This window comes from Periplaneta americana, chromosome 4 (genome assembly GCF_040183065.1).
Source record: "Periplaneta americana isolate PAMFEO1 chromosome 4, P.americana_PAMFEO1_priV1, whole genome shotgun sequence".
In the NCBI taxonomy this organism is placed as follows: Eukaryota; Metazoa; Arthropoda; class Insecta; order Blattodea; family Blattidae; genus Periplaneta; species Periplaneta americana.
This window is the reverse complement of record NC_091120.1, coordinates 71152725-71170722: the sequence shown is the minus strand read 5'-3', so window position 1 is coordinate 71170722 and position 17998 is coordinate 71152725. Positions and strand designations below refer to the sequence as shown.

The 17998-nt window shown below is 36.0% G+C and overlaps 1 protein-coding gene across 1 annotated transcript; it reads right to left on the bottom strand.

Moving 5' to 3' along the window:
- Positions 1 to 1632: 1632 nt before the first annotated feature.
- LOC138697900 (hornerin-like) lies at positions 1633 to 17998 on the bottom strand. The gene is made up of 2 exons (XM_069823486.1): positions 17978 to 17998; positions 1633 to 6206 (listed from the first exon to the last, which is right to left on the bottom strand). The coding sequence occupies exons 1-2, from the start codon at positions 17990 to 17992 to the stop codon at positions 3534 to 3536; spliced, it is 2688 nt and encodes an 895-aa protein (XP_069679587.1). The 5' UTR covers positions 17993 to 17998; the 3' UTR covers positions 1633 to 3533.

Here is a 17998-nt window from a genome sequence, read left to right as displayed (position 1 = left end):
AACATTCGGGAGAAATACATCTCTTAACCATCTTCTCACATGACTTTTTATCAGTTCATGGAACTACTTGCATTGACTTCTACATTAAACAGCTTATCTTCATCTACACATTGTTTTACTTTAGGTCCAAATTTTACTTTCGGTTCTTGAAAGCATATGTACATTCGTATTCCTAGATTTCCAGCTGCATACCTATGGATTTGGACGGTGTACGAATGACTGTCCGATGTCATGGATTGTAGGCTACTACTAATGTAAGACAAGAGAAAGAAAAATTGAGTAGAGAACTAATATGGGAGCTGCGGTATGGTGTCGCGGAACTATGAGGATCCGAGTGCGCGCAAGAATCGGCATAAGTAGCAATGATTTTCAAGTCAATGCATTTTGTAAACGAGAAAAAGCGAAACCAACGACTATCACCACGTTTCTTAGCGAATGAAAATGAGCTAAAATATGCATTTTCATATGACCTGGGACTATTTCCTTGTTAGTAAGAAAGAAATCGCTGTCCCTGATTGAGGAGGTTCTGAGAAAAAATACTAATAATTCTCTCCCATGTCAAAATTCAAGAGAAAATTTTGAGGATAATCAAAATTCTTGTCATGGTTCTCTATGGGAGAGAAACAATTTATTTAGAGTGCTGCGTCGCTGATTTAGGGTACATAAAAAGTTCCGGCCCTGAATAAAAGAGCTATAGATAAAAATTATCGACTTTATTTGGTTCACAACAAAATTAATTCATTATCCTAATCTAATAGTCATTCATATATCGATTAAATTCCTCTTTCAATGTGCCTGTATCTAGGGAATGAAATTTCATACTCAGACTGCAGATTTCAGAAAGGTGTGAGTGATTAGATCTGGGTCATTGTTGTAGTACAATCCAAATTCATTTTGTGATGCGAAATTTTTTAAGCTTTGCATCGTGCTCTTTGCCTTGTACTCGTTGTAGGGCAGACTCGGCTAATTTCGTGATACTAGAGTTTTAGTGCAAAAATAAGGTTCACATTAAAAAAAGAATAGTGTTTTTAATGTACGTACATTACTAGGTTTGAGGAAGTTATATGTCAGCATTTTTACCTAAAATAAATTTATACAGTATTTACAAACAAGCAATACAAAGAAAGAAAAAAGAATAATAATAGCACTCTAGAAGAGCTGGCATAATTTCGTGACAGTACAAGGGTATTTTCGTGATGGTTCTTAAATTCAAAATATTTAGACATATCCAGTCAAATTTTAAATTCCTCAGTCAGATTCGTACCTACAACTCAAACAATTAAAATTATTTCTGTCATTTGAAAGGTATTGATGTGTATCATGAAACCATTGATCACAACTGACACATTAAATCCATCTTTCACTATGCTTGTCGTTCTCGAAGTTTCCTGAGCAAGATCCGCACAAAAATCTTTAGACTTATCATTCAGCTTTTCTTTAAGCATAGATATTCTTTGTTTGGCTTCTGAAGATGATGCTGTTTCGTTGTCTACCTCTTTTAACTCACTTGAAGGACTGGAAATGTCATTCTCCTTGACTGCTACTTTGGTCTCTTTCTGGTTCTCGTGGAATGTGTCTAGAAGAAGGCGAGGTTCCTCTACGGCACTTTTCCTTTGTTTTAGACAATACGAATTGCTTCTATCATATCACTTATTTTGTATTTATTATCACATTTGACCCTGCGATTATCTGATATCTGTAACAAGGATGACGAACAATATATAAGAGATGCAATGAATACACACATACAAATATTTTACGTTTCATGCATTTGATATTTCTTCCACGAGATAATATTGTTATATCGTATAAAAAGTTAAAGAAAAAATGGCCTAGTGCAACGAGAAAACGCTAAGAAAATAACCTCCTACGATAAGACACTGTGACATACTCAGTGAATTGATAAGTTTATGTATTTCATCAAAAAATATACCATGTCAATACTTACCATAGAAAACAATTTAGATCACAGAACACAGCAAAAGAAGAAATTCTTCTTTCAACAAAAGATGTATTCACAAAAAAATTCAAAGCTTTAGATTTCACAACTCTTCAAGTAAGTTAGTTTTCAAAAATATGCTCACGTCACTGTAAGAGCGCGGTGAAGAAAATCTATGTTATAATACATCTTCTGCTATTTATACTATACCATCAGAATTATATTTGTCCCTGGTAAAAATTCGTGACAAATTTAAGTAAAAATATCATGAAATTAGCCCAGTTTTCTCTACTCTACATACTTATTAGTTTGAATTATAAAAACATTTTTTAAATCTCACATTTTTGTTATTTTATATTCCTATGTGTATTGTAACCCTATTGGTTTTAAGAACTAATAGTACCTATAGAAACATAGTCCGACATTATATTTTAAGTGTAGATATTTCTTCCGAAATTTAAAATATATGCAGCGAATTTGGAGTCCTAAAATTAATTTACAATTTCTGTGAAAGAGGATATTAGAGGTGTGCGCAACTGATGATTTTACTCCCATCATATAATTTCATAATAACTGGTCTGTTATTAATGCTTTTTGAGAAATTTATTTCTGTACAAAAGATAATATTAAAAAATCACATTGAATGTCATTATGGAAGAGTCTGGAGCTGCATCAAACTTTCAGTGCAACTGATGATTTTACTCCCATCATATAATTTCATAATAACTGGTCTGTTATTAATGCTTTTTCAGAAATGTATTTCTGTACAAAAGATAATATTAAAAAAATCACATTGAATGTCATTATGGAAGAGTCTGGAGCTGCATCAAACTTTCAATTTCAACAGGACAATACTGCTAAACATTCAGGCATGCTTTGTAGGTCATGTTCGATATAAGTATGTCTGTATTTGGTGATTACCACATCTGCTTTAATTTTGATGTAATCATTGCTTGAAACTAATCGGAAGTCATTTTTCTGTCGTGTTTGTGAAGTTAGATTTATCTGTGTTTTGTTTGATATTGAGAAAATATAATCACGTCTCTAAAAGTAGACGGAAAATTGAACTAGGACATCTATAGGCTATAATTATAGTTCATAGCTTGTACTGATTCCACGGACTTCTGGTTTCATTTCTTAGCTGCTTGCTTTTTGCAACTCTTTTGATTTCCAGAACTAATTGGGCCTTTAGATGGATCGCGTTGTGTTTTGTTTTAAGTACAGACATTTCTTTCGAAGCTTGCGATTATATATAGCAGTTACAACTTTGTAGCGTGGCGTGCTAAAAGCAGGATTAATATCTGTCTTAATTATAGCAGGAATGTCTAGTGGTTTCTCTTCTTATGAAAGCATTTCATCTTTCAGATCAGCATGAACAACACGAGTTCAAGTTATACTGTGTTTTATTGTAACATACTTTCACTTTCTTGGAACATAAAGCTTACATGCAAATCCAGTCTCTTCCAATTGTCTAATATTAACAGCGTTCTTATATAACATACACATAATGCAGCATAAAATACACTTATACAAGCAATAACAACAAAAACTTTGGCAATATATGGCGGTATAACAGGATGAGTTAGCGTTTTCTTTACTTGGGTTCCTCTCGAATGACCGTAACCATGCCCAATCCGTTAGAGCCTCCATTACCAGATATAAAGTTAGAAGTTGAGGTAGCCACCCCGCTGGCTCTCGCTTTCTTACCCATCTCTCTCACATTCGTAGGTATTTCAATGTCAGGAGGATTTGATATAGGGCCAGGAATTTCTGAATTCATGTTCGTTGGATGTCTAGAAAGTGCGAATCCTTGATCTCTGCCTCTGTGCACGCCTGGACGGGCAGTGAAGCTTTGTTGCGATGAACTTTCCACATTTCTGTAAGCTGGAGTAGTAGCACTCGCTACTGGGTTTATTTCGGGTGACGGTCTGAAACCCGAGTTTCGTTCACCATGATAATTAACAGATCTTGAAGGAATGTTTGAATTCTGATTATGAGCATGACTTTCTAACGCTGGACTGTTTACCACACGAACAGCACCGATGTTACTAGGTCCCACAGTGACTCCATAACTGCCTGATCCTGTATTTTGATGACTGTTGGCGGATGCTACACCTGAATGTATGGCAGGATTATTTTGTCTCACTCCAACATTTACACTTCCTGATCCTACCACAATATCTGAGTTATGTGTAAAACTGTGTCCATGCAATCCTGATGCACCTGAGTTACCCGAGCCTAAATAAGAGTTATGTGTGAAACTGTTCCCACGTGACCCTGGTCCACCTGAGTTACCTGAACCTGAGTAAGGATTCTGTACTACTCTCGAATCTGTATTAAATGCTGATCCAGCATTGAATTGTGAATTTTGTGGTCCTCTAGAAGTCTCTGGAAAAGCTGGACGGTATCCTGATCCTGTGTTGAATTGCGGAGTGTTATGGCCGTTTTCATGTCCTGTGTTGAAGTTTTGTACGGAGCCTGCATTTCCTGAACCTGAATTGTATCGCGTATGAGAATTATCTGACACTTGTCCTAAATTTGAATTATGTTCAGAATACACCGATCCTGAACCGATGGCAGATTTGTGTCCTTGAGCACTGTTTCCTGAACCGATAAGAGATGCGTGTCCTTGAACATTGCTTCCGGATCCAACTCTAATAGTAGAATCGTGACTCAAATCAGCGATTTCTTTAACGGGATGAACTGACCCAAAATTGAAACCGTTATTTGAATTAGAAACAGTGGGATGTTTTCCCATGGCAGAGAAATACATTCCGTCTTTATTACTTGTTCCACTTAAAGAATGTCCTTGGTTGTGTCCGTGACTTAGAGAAGATATACCTGAAATCGAACCGTATTTTGAGCCTTTCATTGCCGAAAAGTAATAACCGTTGCCATCAGTTGTAGCATGGACCAGATTGGGGTTAACCATAATTGACATAGGACTCAATTTGGACGCATCTACCGTAACATACCCTGATCCTGAGTTATGTCCTACCTCAACACTAGCAGGATCTAAAGTGCGCGTAAGGCTTAGTCCTGAAATCGTTGAAGACTGTTGCAAGCCGGGAGTCGAGATATGTCCAGAATTTAAATTATTCGTGGTTATGGTACCGTATCCTGAATTGGAACTAATTAATCCTGTACCATGTTCTAAACCTGATGTGACACCTACACCACTGTTTGATGTATAACCCAGTGAGCTGTCAGCACCTGAAACTGTGCTACTTGTCGTTCCATGTCCTACAACAGAACTACTTGCTCCAATATGATTTGTGAGGCTATTTGATCCTGTGTTGAATTTGCTACCATATCCCGATGCCAAGAGATTGGAACCGGTTGCACTAGGTCCGATACTGTAGCCATGTCTTACACCGGTGTTCCCGAAAGTAAGTTTGTGGTCTGTACCAAATTTAAAGTTAGACGAACCTGTAGCAAAACTCGAACCGTGTGCAAAACCACCACTGCTATCAGATTTCACATCTGTATCAGTAACATAACTCGAACTAGTTTTCGAAGGTTTAAAACCTGAATTTGAAATAGTAGATACATGGTCTAAGCTATATCCTTGCTTCAAGAGTTGCATCTTATTATACCCTGAGTTTAATCCTTGTCCTACGCCTGGTTTACTCAGTCCTGGAGAAGTGAACTTTATAGATTGTCCTATACCTGTATTAGTCAATGCCGAATATCCCAATTTAGATGAATGTCCTGAATTTGAGCCTTGATTAAAATTAGTTGAATAACCCAAACTCTTGCTGAATTTAGGAAAGTATCCTAAGTTAGAACTGCTTGAACCGGAGGGTATAAGGGAGCTGTGTTTAGTTCCGGTTTTATAAGACTCAAAATAATTGACGGGATCTTGTTCATTCCCGGAGCTTTTTCCTGATTCTTCTGTAGGTTCGGTAACTTCCTTGACAACGTGTTGACTTCCTTGATTTGACAAGGGCCAGTTATAATTTGCGGAATCTGAGTAGTGTCGTGTAGTTTGAGATCCAAGTGCTGCTGCTGGAAATCCTGAAGACATTGAAGCTTGGACTGGTGCTTGGTGTATGACAGTGTTCGAATGTCCGCTGGAAGATCCACCTTGACCATGGTCGTAGAAGCCGCTAAATCCACCTGCAGAACTCATAACGTGACTGTAAGCGCTGCCCGGGTTGATGAAATTCCCAAGTGTGGAGGCTCCACCACCGCCAAAGTTATTCTTATGTGTACCATCGCCATTGTTCACTACAACTGCGTCCACAGCGACTATTAAGGCACATACCTGTAACAAAATGTTACAGATCTTTAAGTTTATAAAGGAAGATTTTTTGAAGAAGCTATGAAAGGAAATTCATTATTAAAGTTAACAAATCAGTAAAATGAGAAGAGGGAAGAATGGTTAAGAGGTTAGCGAGCTCACGTTTTTGAAAAGGTTCCTAGGTGAATGGAGAAGAAAGGACATAAGTTCAAATCGTATTGGCTACTTCACTCGTTCCATGGGCTACTCTTCCACTGAATGAATGAAAGGGGACGAAGAAAGAATGATGTTTAAAATGGCAGGCAGGGTAAGCATCCCATGCCTCCATTGGTTCCCGACTTGCAATTCACTAACTTTAGCTCGAGGTTCCCAGCTATAAGCCGTTTGCCCTCTCATCTAACAGTAGTGTATTTTCCCCTGTAAATGGTAATATGAGACATGTACACGCTAACAGTTGAATTGTGTACTCTTCCACTGAAGGAACAATAGCATTTTAAAGGGATAGTTCCTAAGTACTTTATTACGTTAAGGAGGAGACAACATACAAGGTGATTCACGAGAATTTTCCGTCCTTTAAGGAGCTTATTTCCGAAGACATTCTGAGCAAAAAAGTCATATAAATATGGATCCTATTCTCAATATTGACAGAGTTACGTTTCGTTATTGGAACGCATTGCTGTGAACGTGTGATCTTGGTCAGCGTGCAGTCAGCAGCCAGCGCGAGCGCTACGAAAATCAAAGATAGTCGTATGCAGTTACGTAGCACGACGAGTGCCGTTCACAAGCATGCGACCAAGTGTACTCAAACGGACGGCGTCATTTTTTAAAATGTGTTATAAACTCTCCAATACTGTAAATTAGGATGCAAAATTGAACTGCAAATAATTAAGTCGGTGGAAGTGGTGTGATTTGTAATAATTGTTGTGATAAGTGCGTAAGAATAATGAAATTTTCTAGTTAAAAATAGATAAAGATGTCTGTATGAAGCAACTAAGAAGTTCACAGCACATTTTTAGCTTCATAATACTTTCCAATTAAAGAAATGATACTTCTGAATGGTTCATTCTCTTTTTGTATTATTCTTTTACCTTCAAACTATAGAAAAAAACGTATTTTACAAACAACTTTAAATTAGCGTAACTCAGAAAATATTGAGAATAGGAACTAAGCTTATATGATATTTTTTGCTCAAAATGTCTTCAGAAATGAGCTCTGAAAGGACGGTAAATTCTCGTGAATCACTCTGTATAGCGTTGTATGAAACAATGTTTGGCAGCAGGAAGAACGAGTTGCCTGTAATCACAGATGTTAGCATTTCAACAAAGAAACATATTTAATTCCTTCATACTATTGACATGATTAAAGAACTTAATGAAATGGATTACTAACGCAATGGCTACATACATCAGATTCAGATACGAAGATCATTAATGAGAATTCAAATTAAATTTTTAATTTGTTAACTAATTGTTTTTCAGGTTATATTCCCTTCCCTCGCTTTCATTCCATCAATTTTCAGTTAACATCCCGTTACTATAGCCACACAAAGGAATAATCGGCTTTACCAAAATCGAAAATATAATTCTGACACTCTTAGTGCGGTTCTTTGTTATCTGGCAGAGATATTACTACAGTAGTAGTTCAACAAATTCTAAATTTTCTCGATCTGATCCGAATCCTGAAAAGTTCTCGAATCCCTCGAATCTCCCATATCTAGAATCCTTCATATAATAATACTTACTTACAAGCGGGTTTAAGGAACCCACAGGTTCATTGCCGCCCTCGCATAAGCCCGCCAGCGATTCCTATCCTGTGCAAGATTAATCCAATCTCTACGTCACATCCCAATTCCCTCAAATCCATTTTAATATTATCCTCCATCTACGTCTCGGCCTCCCAACTAACACTCTGTATGCATTTCTGGGTTCGACTATACGTGCTATATGCCCTGCCCATCTCAAACATCTGGATTTATTTTTCCTAATTATGTCAGGTGAAGAATACAATGCATGCAGTTCTGCGCTGTGTAACAATAAGCATCATATAATACTACTTTTAATAATAAAATTAATAATAATAATAATAATAATAATAATAATAATAATAATAATAAGGAAAAAGAAAAAATCTAAATACAACTAAAAGTTTTTATTTGAGGCGAAATTTAAAGCCTATGTTTAATGAAAAGGAAATCAGGATACTGTTTTCAAGAAAAATATAAGATGAAATGTAAGTAATGTGATTAATTTCAAATGATTATTCTTTGAGATATTTCAAACAAGAAAGTTTAATGCAATTTTGCTCGTTTTTGCTTCCATGTCGAGAAAAAAATATTTATAAGAAACATTTGATAGGGTATTTTGGGAAAGCTATTGAATTAATTCCCAATATACTCCGTCAATTTAAGAGAGCAGTGTATTATGATAATAAATGGATGAAAAATAGGATATGGACAAATACATATGATATTATTTGAAAATGTTGTTTAATGCATTTTTATATTTCGTATTGGAGTGCAAGAGGCCAAATGAATTTATTGGCAAACGCCTGGTATTAGAAAACACAACAACATATTTTGTAAAGGGCAGTACTAAATCCAAATCGTATTGTAAACTAATTTCATTATATGATCATGTGTTAAGCATTAATAAAACTGAAATTAATAAGACGTAGTAAACTCTGTACAACTTTGAACAGTAAATATACGATATGTAATTTCACGGCATAGGCTAACTCTTATTCGAAACAAAAGAAAAAGTAACGACATAAAATAATCACAGACACTTGTACCGTTACGAATCAAACTTCAAATTTAAGGAAAATTAAATCTAAATAATAGGAATTGCGTGTGTTTACTTGATCTGACAAAATTGTAATAGTTCACCGTAATTTGTAGAGCAAGACTGAAGTCTAATCCGTAAATCAGATGATGACATTTAGGCCCTAGATTACTCCGAGCGAAAAGTTAGAGAAAGCATTCGTAAAAGAATTAATACTTTTTTTTAGATGTTAGAGGAGGTTATTCTGAATGCTTATAAAGATATTATTTTACATCACTTTCAATTCTTTCTTCTTTAGTATATTTATCTAACATGCTTCTAAATTTCAAACACTGTATTATAGAGAAAAATATTAGCTCAACTATTTGAAAAAAAAAAACTCAGACTATTCAAATATTATACTGTCATTTCATATTAAATTCTATGGAGAGAGCATACATAAAAGTTCCCAATATCATTTTTTTCGAAGGTCCCTTCTTGTTATAAAGTTTTTAAAAACCAGAATTTAGAAATATTGATCCATTTATGATATATTAGTTTGTAACTCTTCATGTGGTGCACTCCGCAAATAAATCAGCATCATGAACATATGCAAAATAACGAACTTATATTTTTCGTTACGCAAATTACGTTGAGAATGTTATATTCAGTTGAAGGAAGTATTTTCGAAGAAAAATTTATTGCTCTACGCCAGTGGTCGTCAGCACTCACTGAAATGGGTAAAGGGTAACCTGAGGGGTAAGCTGAGCCGTCCCGTGTGCCTCGTCGTGCAGCAGGAAGAGGTAGAGAGCATACCCGCTAGCAACTACGAATGCACCATAGTGCAGTGTGTTCTCCGCTGGTAAGATACGCTAGCCCCAGGGTGCTCTGTCCTGATGACAGCTGCTCTACTCTTACCGATTGAAAGTAGCGTATGCGCTCTAGTAAGGCTTAGTTGTTGTTCTAATGAAAATCAGCCATTTTTCAGAAAGACTACCGTGGGAGAATTGGAGCGCAAAAAAACACACGCGCCAGTCAAACAGTGTAACAATTAGTTCATCGTTCTCAAGATTTCATTACACGTTATTCTTAACTCTACTAACGAATCATGACTGCAATTTAATTGCAAGTAAAGAACTACATATCAGTGATATTCACCGGAATAATACCTTAAATCACTGAGTGTAGCGGAAGAAAATAGCCTATGTATTGTACAGAGTAGGCACAAAGTCCCGTTACCCCCCTTTAAATACCTCAAATATACACACTTTATGTAATTCTGGCCATAATGCAGACATACATCCGATTTACACTAATTATGTATCCTAAGTGTCCAAAAAGTCAGTATGTCTCCGTTAATTCTCACACAAAATAATGCGTCGCCAGATTCGGGTGATAATCGTCTTGGCATTGCTGATCTAATCTGTTGGAAAGCATATCTCACGGCGTCCTTCAATTGATCAATGATGTCGTACTGTTCCTGTGTAACAATACAGGTTGTGAAGTCAGGGCAGCGAACTGGCCAGTCGAGAGGAGCTGGTAAGATGGTTGACCCCAGGCCAATCCAGCGTTGTGAAAACATCTCATTGAGGTACTCACGAACGGAAATGTTCTGGTACGAATAATCTGTACATAACTGGATCGAAAACTTTCATTTTTACTAAATAAATCCAAAGAGGATATGAATATACAGTAGTGGCAAAAAAAAAAAAAATATCGGACCGGCCCTTGTAGGTGATTTCAGAGCCTTGTTCACTCCAGAGCGTCGGTGCATATTCCTTGGACCCGAAACCACCTGTGCAGTTGAACAACAGCCACGCAGCTGGTTACTGTTTTCGTATTAATTCAGTAGCAAAAACCCATATTATCTTCATAAAGAAAATGAGTAATATGTAGGCATAATTTGGTTTATACAGTAGAATTCCTAGTATCCGGCAACTGTGGGACAAAGCCAGTGCCGGATACCTGATTTTGCCGGATAATTGGAAAATACTTTTCGTGTCCAAGGAATATGCACCGACGCTCTGGAGTGATCAAGACTCTGAAATCACCTACAAGAACGGTCCGGTTTTTTTGCCACTACTGTACAGTAAAAGTGTTAGTGGATGCCATTACATTGACTACAACGCCATGAAATTACAGTGGACACAAACAAAATCCCACACAGTTGGGATATGTAATTTATTCACTGAGAAAGCTTTCCTACCCACTAACGACTAATTTTCAATGTGGAATATGATGGATTTGACATATCCTAAATGGCAGGAGTACACAGTCGTACATCTATCTCAAAATTTGAGATCGGTTGGGATCTGCCTCAGTTCTCTAAATAATAATATTTTGATAATACTCGTACATAGTCCTATAGCCTATGCTTTAAGTAATGCCACTCTAAAATAATGTTTAATAAGTATGAACAAGATCCAAGTTACACGAGGGAAAAACGGAATTCAATGCTTTAGGTTAAGGAGAGAATTAATACCATAACTAACTACTGAAGTCTTTCGTAAAGGAAGAGAGAACAGTGGACACAAATCTTTCGCTGGTAGAACCGTAGTTGCCAATGATGGATGGTCACGTTGAGGCTGTAAGAGTTTTAGTTGGAAGACGACAGACTTAAGCTACGTGTGAAACTTTCCAAATAAGTAAATATTAGTGCATCATCTGTTCATACAATTTTAGTTAAAAGAGCAGAACATGCGAAAAATCTGTGCATGCTGGATTCTCTCAATCTTACTTACAATTACAGATGTAACAGCACATGTAGCAGCAAGAGCGCATTCGGAACGATATGAACGTAATGGTGTAGTTTTTTGGTCTCATTACCACAATTAATGAGACATGGTTACGTTCATAGCATCATGAGATAAAACGACTACCAAATAAATGGTGACTTCTAGACTCACCGTGTCCACGATGATGTCGAGCAATGCGGGATCTTTTGAAACTAATGATTGTTCGGTGTTACGATCACAAAGGCATAATCATTGCGTGTATTGTACCTTCTCGTACAAGAGTAAATGCAACTTGGTACCCTAAGTACTGGGAACACAAGTACTTCAGCAACGTGTCATAAACAACCACAGGCCATTGAGGAGACTTCTGTTGTATTTTACGATAATGCTAGTTGTCGTGTAGCCGCTACAGTGATCAGTAAGGTTCGGATAAAGTAGTTGTATAACTATTTAGGATAAAGCTTTGACTTGCTTCAGATTCCGTAAACACTACCCCCTTCCACTAGCCGAAACTCTACCTGCTGGGAAGAGTGCTCCCCACTCCCCACTCCCTATCTAAAACATCAGTAGTTAATGTTTGTAAACAAAACGCAAGGACCAAGGATGCCTATCCTGATACAGCTACTTTATCCGAATCTTAGTGATCAGTCTGTTAAAAAGGTTGAATAATTGAGAAGTATTGGAAGATCCAGCAAATTCACTACACATGACCCCTTGTGATTATAACATTGTGAAAAATCAAAGATTCCCTGATAAGCATTCTCTTTCAAGCAGGAAATAACATTCTAAGAACATTATATCGTTCTGTAAGAGAGGTGTTCATAAAAGATGAGACACATGCAGTTCTCCGTCTTGCAAAGATTTTTGGCTCGGTAGTTTTTTAATTGTTATTTTACGACGCTTTATCAACTGCTATGGTTATCTACTTCTGAGTTAGGTGAAGGTGATAATGCCGGCGGTATGAGTCCAGGATCCAGCGGCGAAAGTTACCCAGCATTTGCTCTTAATGGGTTCAGGGAAAATCCCGGTAAAAGCCTCAACTAGGTAACTTGTCCAACCAGGATTTGAACCTGGGCCCCCTCGTTTCACGGTCAGACATGCTAAGCGTTATTCCATAGTGGTGTACTGCTTGGTGTTGACATAGCACGGGACAAAACTTTAAGTATGTAGGCTTAATGTTACAGCTACCTATTGCAAATAAATTTATTTTGTAACGATAGATGTGTTACCATTACATTTCGAGCGCCTTGCTTTATAGTTCATCTGTTTAAACTGTACGGGTGCTATTCATAGACATTTCGGTAGCCCGCGCTACGAGCGTGCTAAACTAGCCCCGGCTATCGACTGGTTACTTGTACAGGATTCATATCATATATCATATCATATCATATCATATCATATCATATCATATCATATCTCATATCATATAATATCATATATCATATCATATCATATCATATCATATCATATCATATCATATCATATCATATCATATCATATCATATCATATCATATCATATCATATATCGCTAACGCTGGTTTATGAATACGAATTTTTAGACATGTCTTTGAGGAGAGTTTAGCTCCCTTCTGAAACAGAAACTTATTAGGGAAAGGCATGAAATTATTACGGATAATTGTGAAAGCGAATTACGTGTTATCTAATTCTGCTATTGCTTGTTTGTAATTAATGAAATAGGCGTTGCTTTTTTATTTCGAAACGCTCTCTTTAACGCTCAGTTTTCCGTAACGTAAAGTAGGCCTACGATGTGTGCAGTAATGTAACATTTCATGCTGATTACATTGTATGCATGTTGCAATTAAGTTTGAACTAGAAACGGAATGTTTCCTTCCAATTTCAATCGCTGAGGAGACTGTGAAATTGTTTATATCTATTTTGGAAAGTGCTAATTGTTTTGTGTTACAGTCATGATGGTAGGCTATGTTTGTCCTTTATACGAACTTAAATGAGTTACAAAAAATGTAAATTAGAACGAACAGCTCTGATTTTATATAAACTGCAAGGGGAAGAAAGGAAAGTTCCAAAAAAAACTCTAGACTACACATGAATGCTATCAGAATTTTCGCACTCCACCCGTCCGTAATTCTTTAACGCTATCGTGACGTCACTAATCGCGCAGCCAATCAGAATCTAAATCCACACACTATTGTAATAAGGAAAGCGGCTGTTCAAAAGCAGATAACGTGAACCTTAATGTTGTAGTGTTCCTGTTTGAAATGTAATATTTCCGATTCTAATAATATTGCCTTCTTAGGGCTGTATTAGCTGCTAATTCCTATGAAAACAGATCAAAATAGGCACTAATATGGTAATAGAACAGTATTAATAATAATAATAATAATAATAATAATAATAATAATAATAATAATAATAATAATAATAATAATTTTATTTGAACGATAATAATGGTACACTTTTGGTTCGCACTCCCGATGAAGCAAAAGTGCAACTAACACACAAGAAAAAAGAAAAGGAAAGAGAGAAAAATACTTATTTAATATAAATTAACAATCAGATAGAAGCCAGTGACATTTAATACTTACTTACTTGCTTACTTACTTACTGGCTTTTAAGGAACCCGGAGGTTCATTGCCACTCTCACATAAGCCCGTCATTGGTCCCTATCCTGAGCAAGATTAACCCATTCTCTATCATCATAACCCACCTCCCTTAAATCCATTTTAATATTATCTTCCCATCTACGTTTCTGCTTCCCTAAAGGTCTTTTTCCCTCCGGCCTCCCAACTAACACTCTATATGCATTTATGGATTCGCCCTTACGTGCTACATGCCCTGCCCATCTCAAACGTCTGGATTTTATGTTCCTAATTATGTCAGGTGAAGAATACAATGTGTGCAGTTCTGTGTTGTGTAACTTTCTCCATTCTCCTGTAACTTAATCCCTCTTACCCTCAAATATTTTCCTAAGCACCTTATTCTCAAACATCCTTAACCTATGTTCCTCTCTCAAAGTGAGAGTCCAAGTTTCACAACCATCAATAACAACCGGTAATGTAACTGTTTTATAAATTCTAACTTTCAGATTTTTTGACAGCAGACTAGATGATAAAAGCTTCTTAACCGAATAATAACAGGCATTTCCCATATTTATTCTGTGTTTAATTTTCCCCCGAGTATCATTTATATTTGTTACTGTTGCTCTAAGATACTTGAACTTCTCCACCTCTTCAAAAGATAAATTTCCAATTTTTATATTTCCATTTCGTACAATATTCTCGTCACGAGACATAATCATATACTTTGTCTTTTAGGATTTACTGCGAAACCTATCTCTTTACTTGCTTCCAGTAAAATTCCCGTGTTTTCCCTAATTGTTTGTGGATTTTCTTCTTCACGTTATCCGTATAGACAAGCATCTGATGTAACCCGTTCAATTCCAAACCCTCTCTGTTATCCTGGACTTTCCTAATGGCATACTCTAGAGCAAAGTTAAAAAGTAAAGGTGATATGCATCTCCTTGCTTTAGCCCACAGTGAATTGGAAACGCATCTGACAGAAACTGACCTATACGAACTCTGCTGCATGTTTCACTGAGACACATTTTAATTAATCGAACTAGCTTCTTGGGAATACCAATTTCAATAAGAATATCATATAAAACTTCTCTCGTAATCGAGTCATATGCCTTTTTGAAGTCTATGAATAACTGATGCACTGTACTCTTATACTCCCTGTTTTTCTCCATTATCTGTCGAACACAAAATATCTGGTCAATAGTTGATCTATTACTCCTAAAACCACACTGATGATCCCCAATAATTTCATCTACATATGGAGTTAATCTTCTCAAAAGAAAATTGGACAACATTTTGTACGACGTCAACAAGAGTGATATTCCTCGAATAATTCAATGAAAACGTGAATATAGTCGAAAGAAATAAAAAGGTAAAAATACACATATTTGTTAATATTATATATCATGAATAATTTTATAAATTTCTTTATTAAAAGTTCCAATTTTAAAACATTTCAAACTTAGAATATGATTTGTATAAAGTCTTGGACCGAAACTAGCACCAAGTTTAAGTGCTGCACTTGTATGACATTTAGGCTCAATCAATGGGAAAGTAGACTTTTATCTTCGAGTATGATATTCATGTCGATTAGATTTATGCTTCATTTGATTCTGTTGTTGTGGGTTAGTAAAGTATATTTATAAGTTTCTCAATAGTTAATACTTCAAAATCTGTATAAATTAAATTTGCTGGGTAATCCATATTTTTGGTCAGACAATTTTTTATTATTCTTCTATGTAATAAAATTAATGGATTAAATACAGATGATGCTACTCCTCCCCTGTTTATTATACCATACTGTATTAATAATTGTAGTAAAGCTGAAAATACTATTCTCAATGCCTTGTTAGTGATAAAATTTCGAAGTATTATAAATTCATAAATTGTCTTTCTTATACTTGTACACACGAAATAAATTTGTTTATCCTAACGTAAATGCTGATCTATAATAATTCCTAAATATTTAACTTCTGTGGAACGTGTTAGAATTAAATGGGTTCACTCGACTATCGTTCTCGTGAGAATTATGCACCAATGTTACATTTAGAGGGACTTGCCGTGATGTAAGCCTAACACTTAAAAGAATACAACGAAAATATTAGATGAGAGGCACGTATTAAATGTAAATTATGTACAAGCAGCGCATTTTCGTTCCCAAACAAGTTAGGAAAGTTATCGGTTAGTATAGCCTAGAGTTTTAGGGTTCAAACTCTGGCCATAAATGCTTACGTCAGGAAGCTACGAAAGATATAACCTTGTTCGTTATATGATAATAATAGAACATGATAACTGTAAATGGAATTGATACTAAATTGAAATGATCTGTCCACATACTTTTTAACCATATGAACGCATCTGCGAAACTAGGTCTGTACAAAATATTAGTGCTACATATGACAGAAAATATAATTAGATTGTTAATAATACTCTACTAATATATAGAATATGTATTATACAACATAATAGCAAACATGATACACACTAACTATAAATACTCTATCTGGCTATATAATATATACAATTAATTCATTTAACAAAATCAATTCCGTTACGGTGAACGAAGTATATATTCTGATATTATGAAATTCCTATTTTTACTATAACTGCCAGTAAAATTTGTTTAAACTAATAAAATGTTCTTCCTACGTCACATGACGTTACAGGGACAAAATAATAACAAAAAAAATATACATATTAGTAATATTTACATTTTACACAATATATAGAAATAATTCATTGATGAAAACCTAACCCGTTGCAGTGAACGAAAACATAGTATTCTGAGGTTATGAAATGCAAATCTTTTACTACTAATATCACATAAAATTTGTTTAAACTAAGAGAATGTTCTTTCTACATAATATGACGTCACAGGGGTATATTTATATTAATTACATCATTGTTTTTTAATGACCCCATGCGTACCTGCTTGCAATTCTACCCTCCCCATGCATCCTCGTGACGTAATAGATGTACTTACTTACTGGCTTTTAAGGAACCCGGAGGTTCATTGCCGCCCTCACATAAGCCCGCCATTGGTCCCTATCTTGAGCAAGATTAATCCTGTCTCTATCATCATATCCCACCTCCCTTAAATCCATTTTAATATTATTCTCCCATCTACGTCTCGGCATCCCCAAAGATTTTTTTCCCTCCGGCTTCCCAACTAACACTCTATATGCATTTCTAGATTCGCCCATACGTGCTACATGCCCTGCCCATCTCAAACGTCAGGATTTAATGCCCCTAATACAATGCGTGCAGTTCTGTGTTGTGTAACTTTCTCCATTCTCCTGTAACTTCATCCTTCTTAGCCCTAAATATTTTCCTAAGCACCTTATTCTCAAACACCCTTCACCTATGTTCCTCTCTCAAAGTGAGAGTCCAAGTTTCACAACTATAAAGAACAACCGGTAATATAACTGTTTTATAAATTCTAACTTTCAGATTTTTTGACAGCAGACTGGATGTACCAGAAGAAACTACTCCACCCTCTGTACTTTTGGGAACAAATGCGCTGCCTGGTTACGTAGGATGAAGATAAGTTACTTTCGTCTGTATGGTAATCGAATTATGGAATTTGGTTCCGCTTATCAATTCCTAACTGTGCGACAGAGTTACGGCGCCGGACGTACACATATTTTAATATTGATGATTACTGTGTAAAGGAAATTGGGATATTACGGAAATTTAAGGATGAAGCACCGAATTTATGACGGCGAAAATTAATTCCTGGACTTACCAGAGCTATCCACATGTCTGG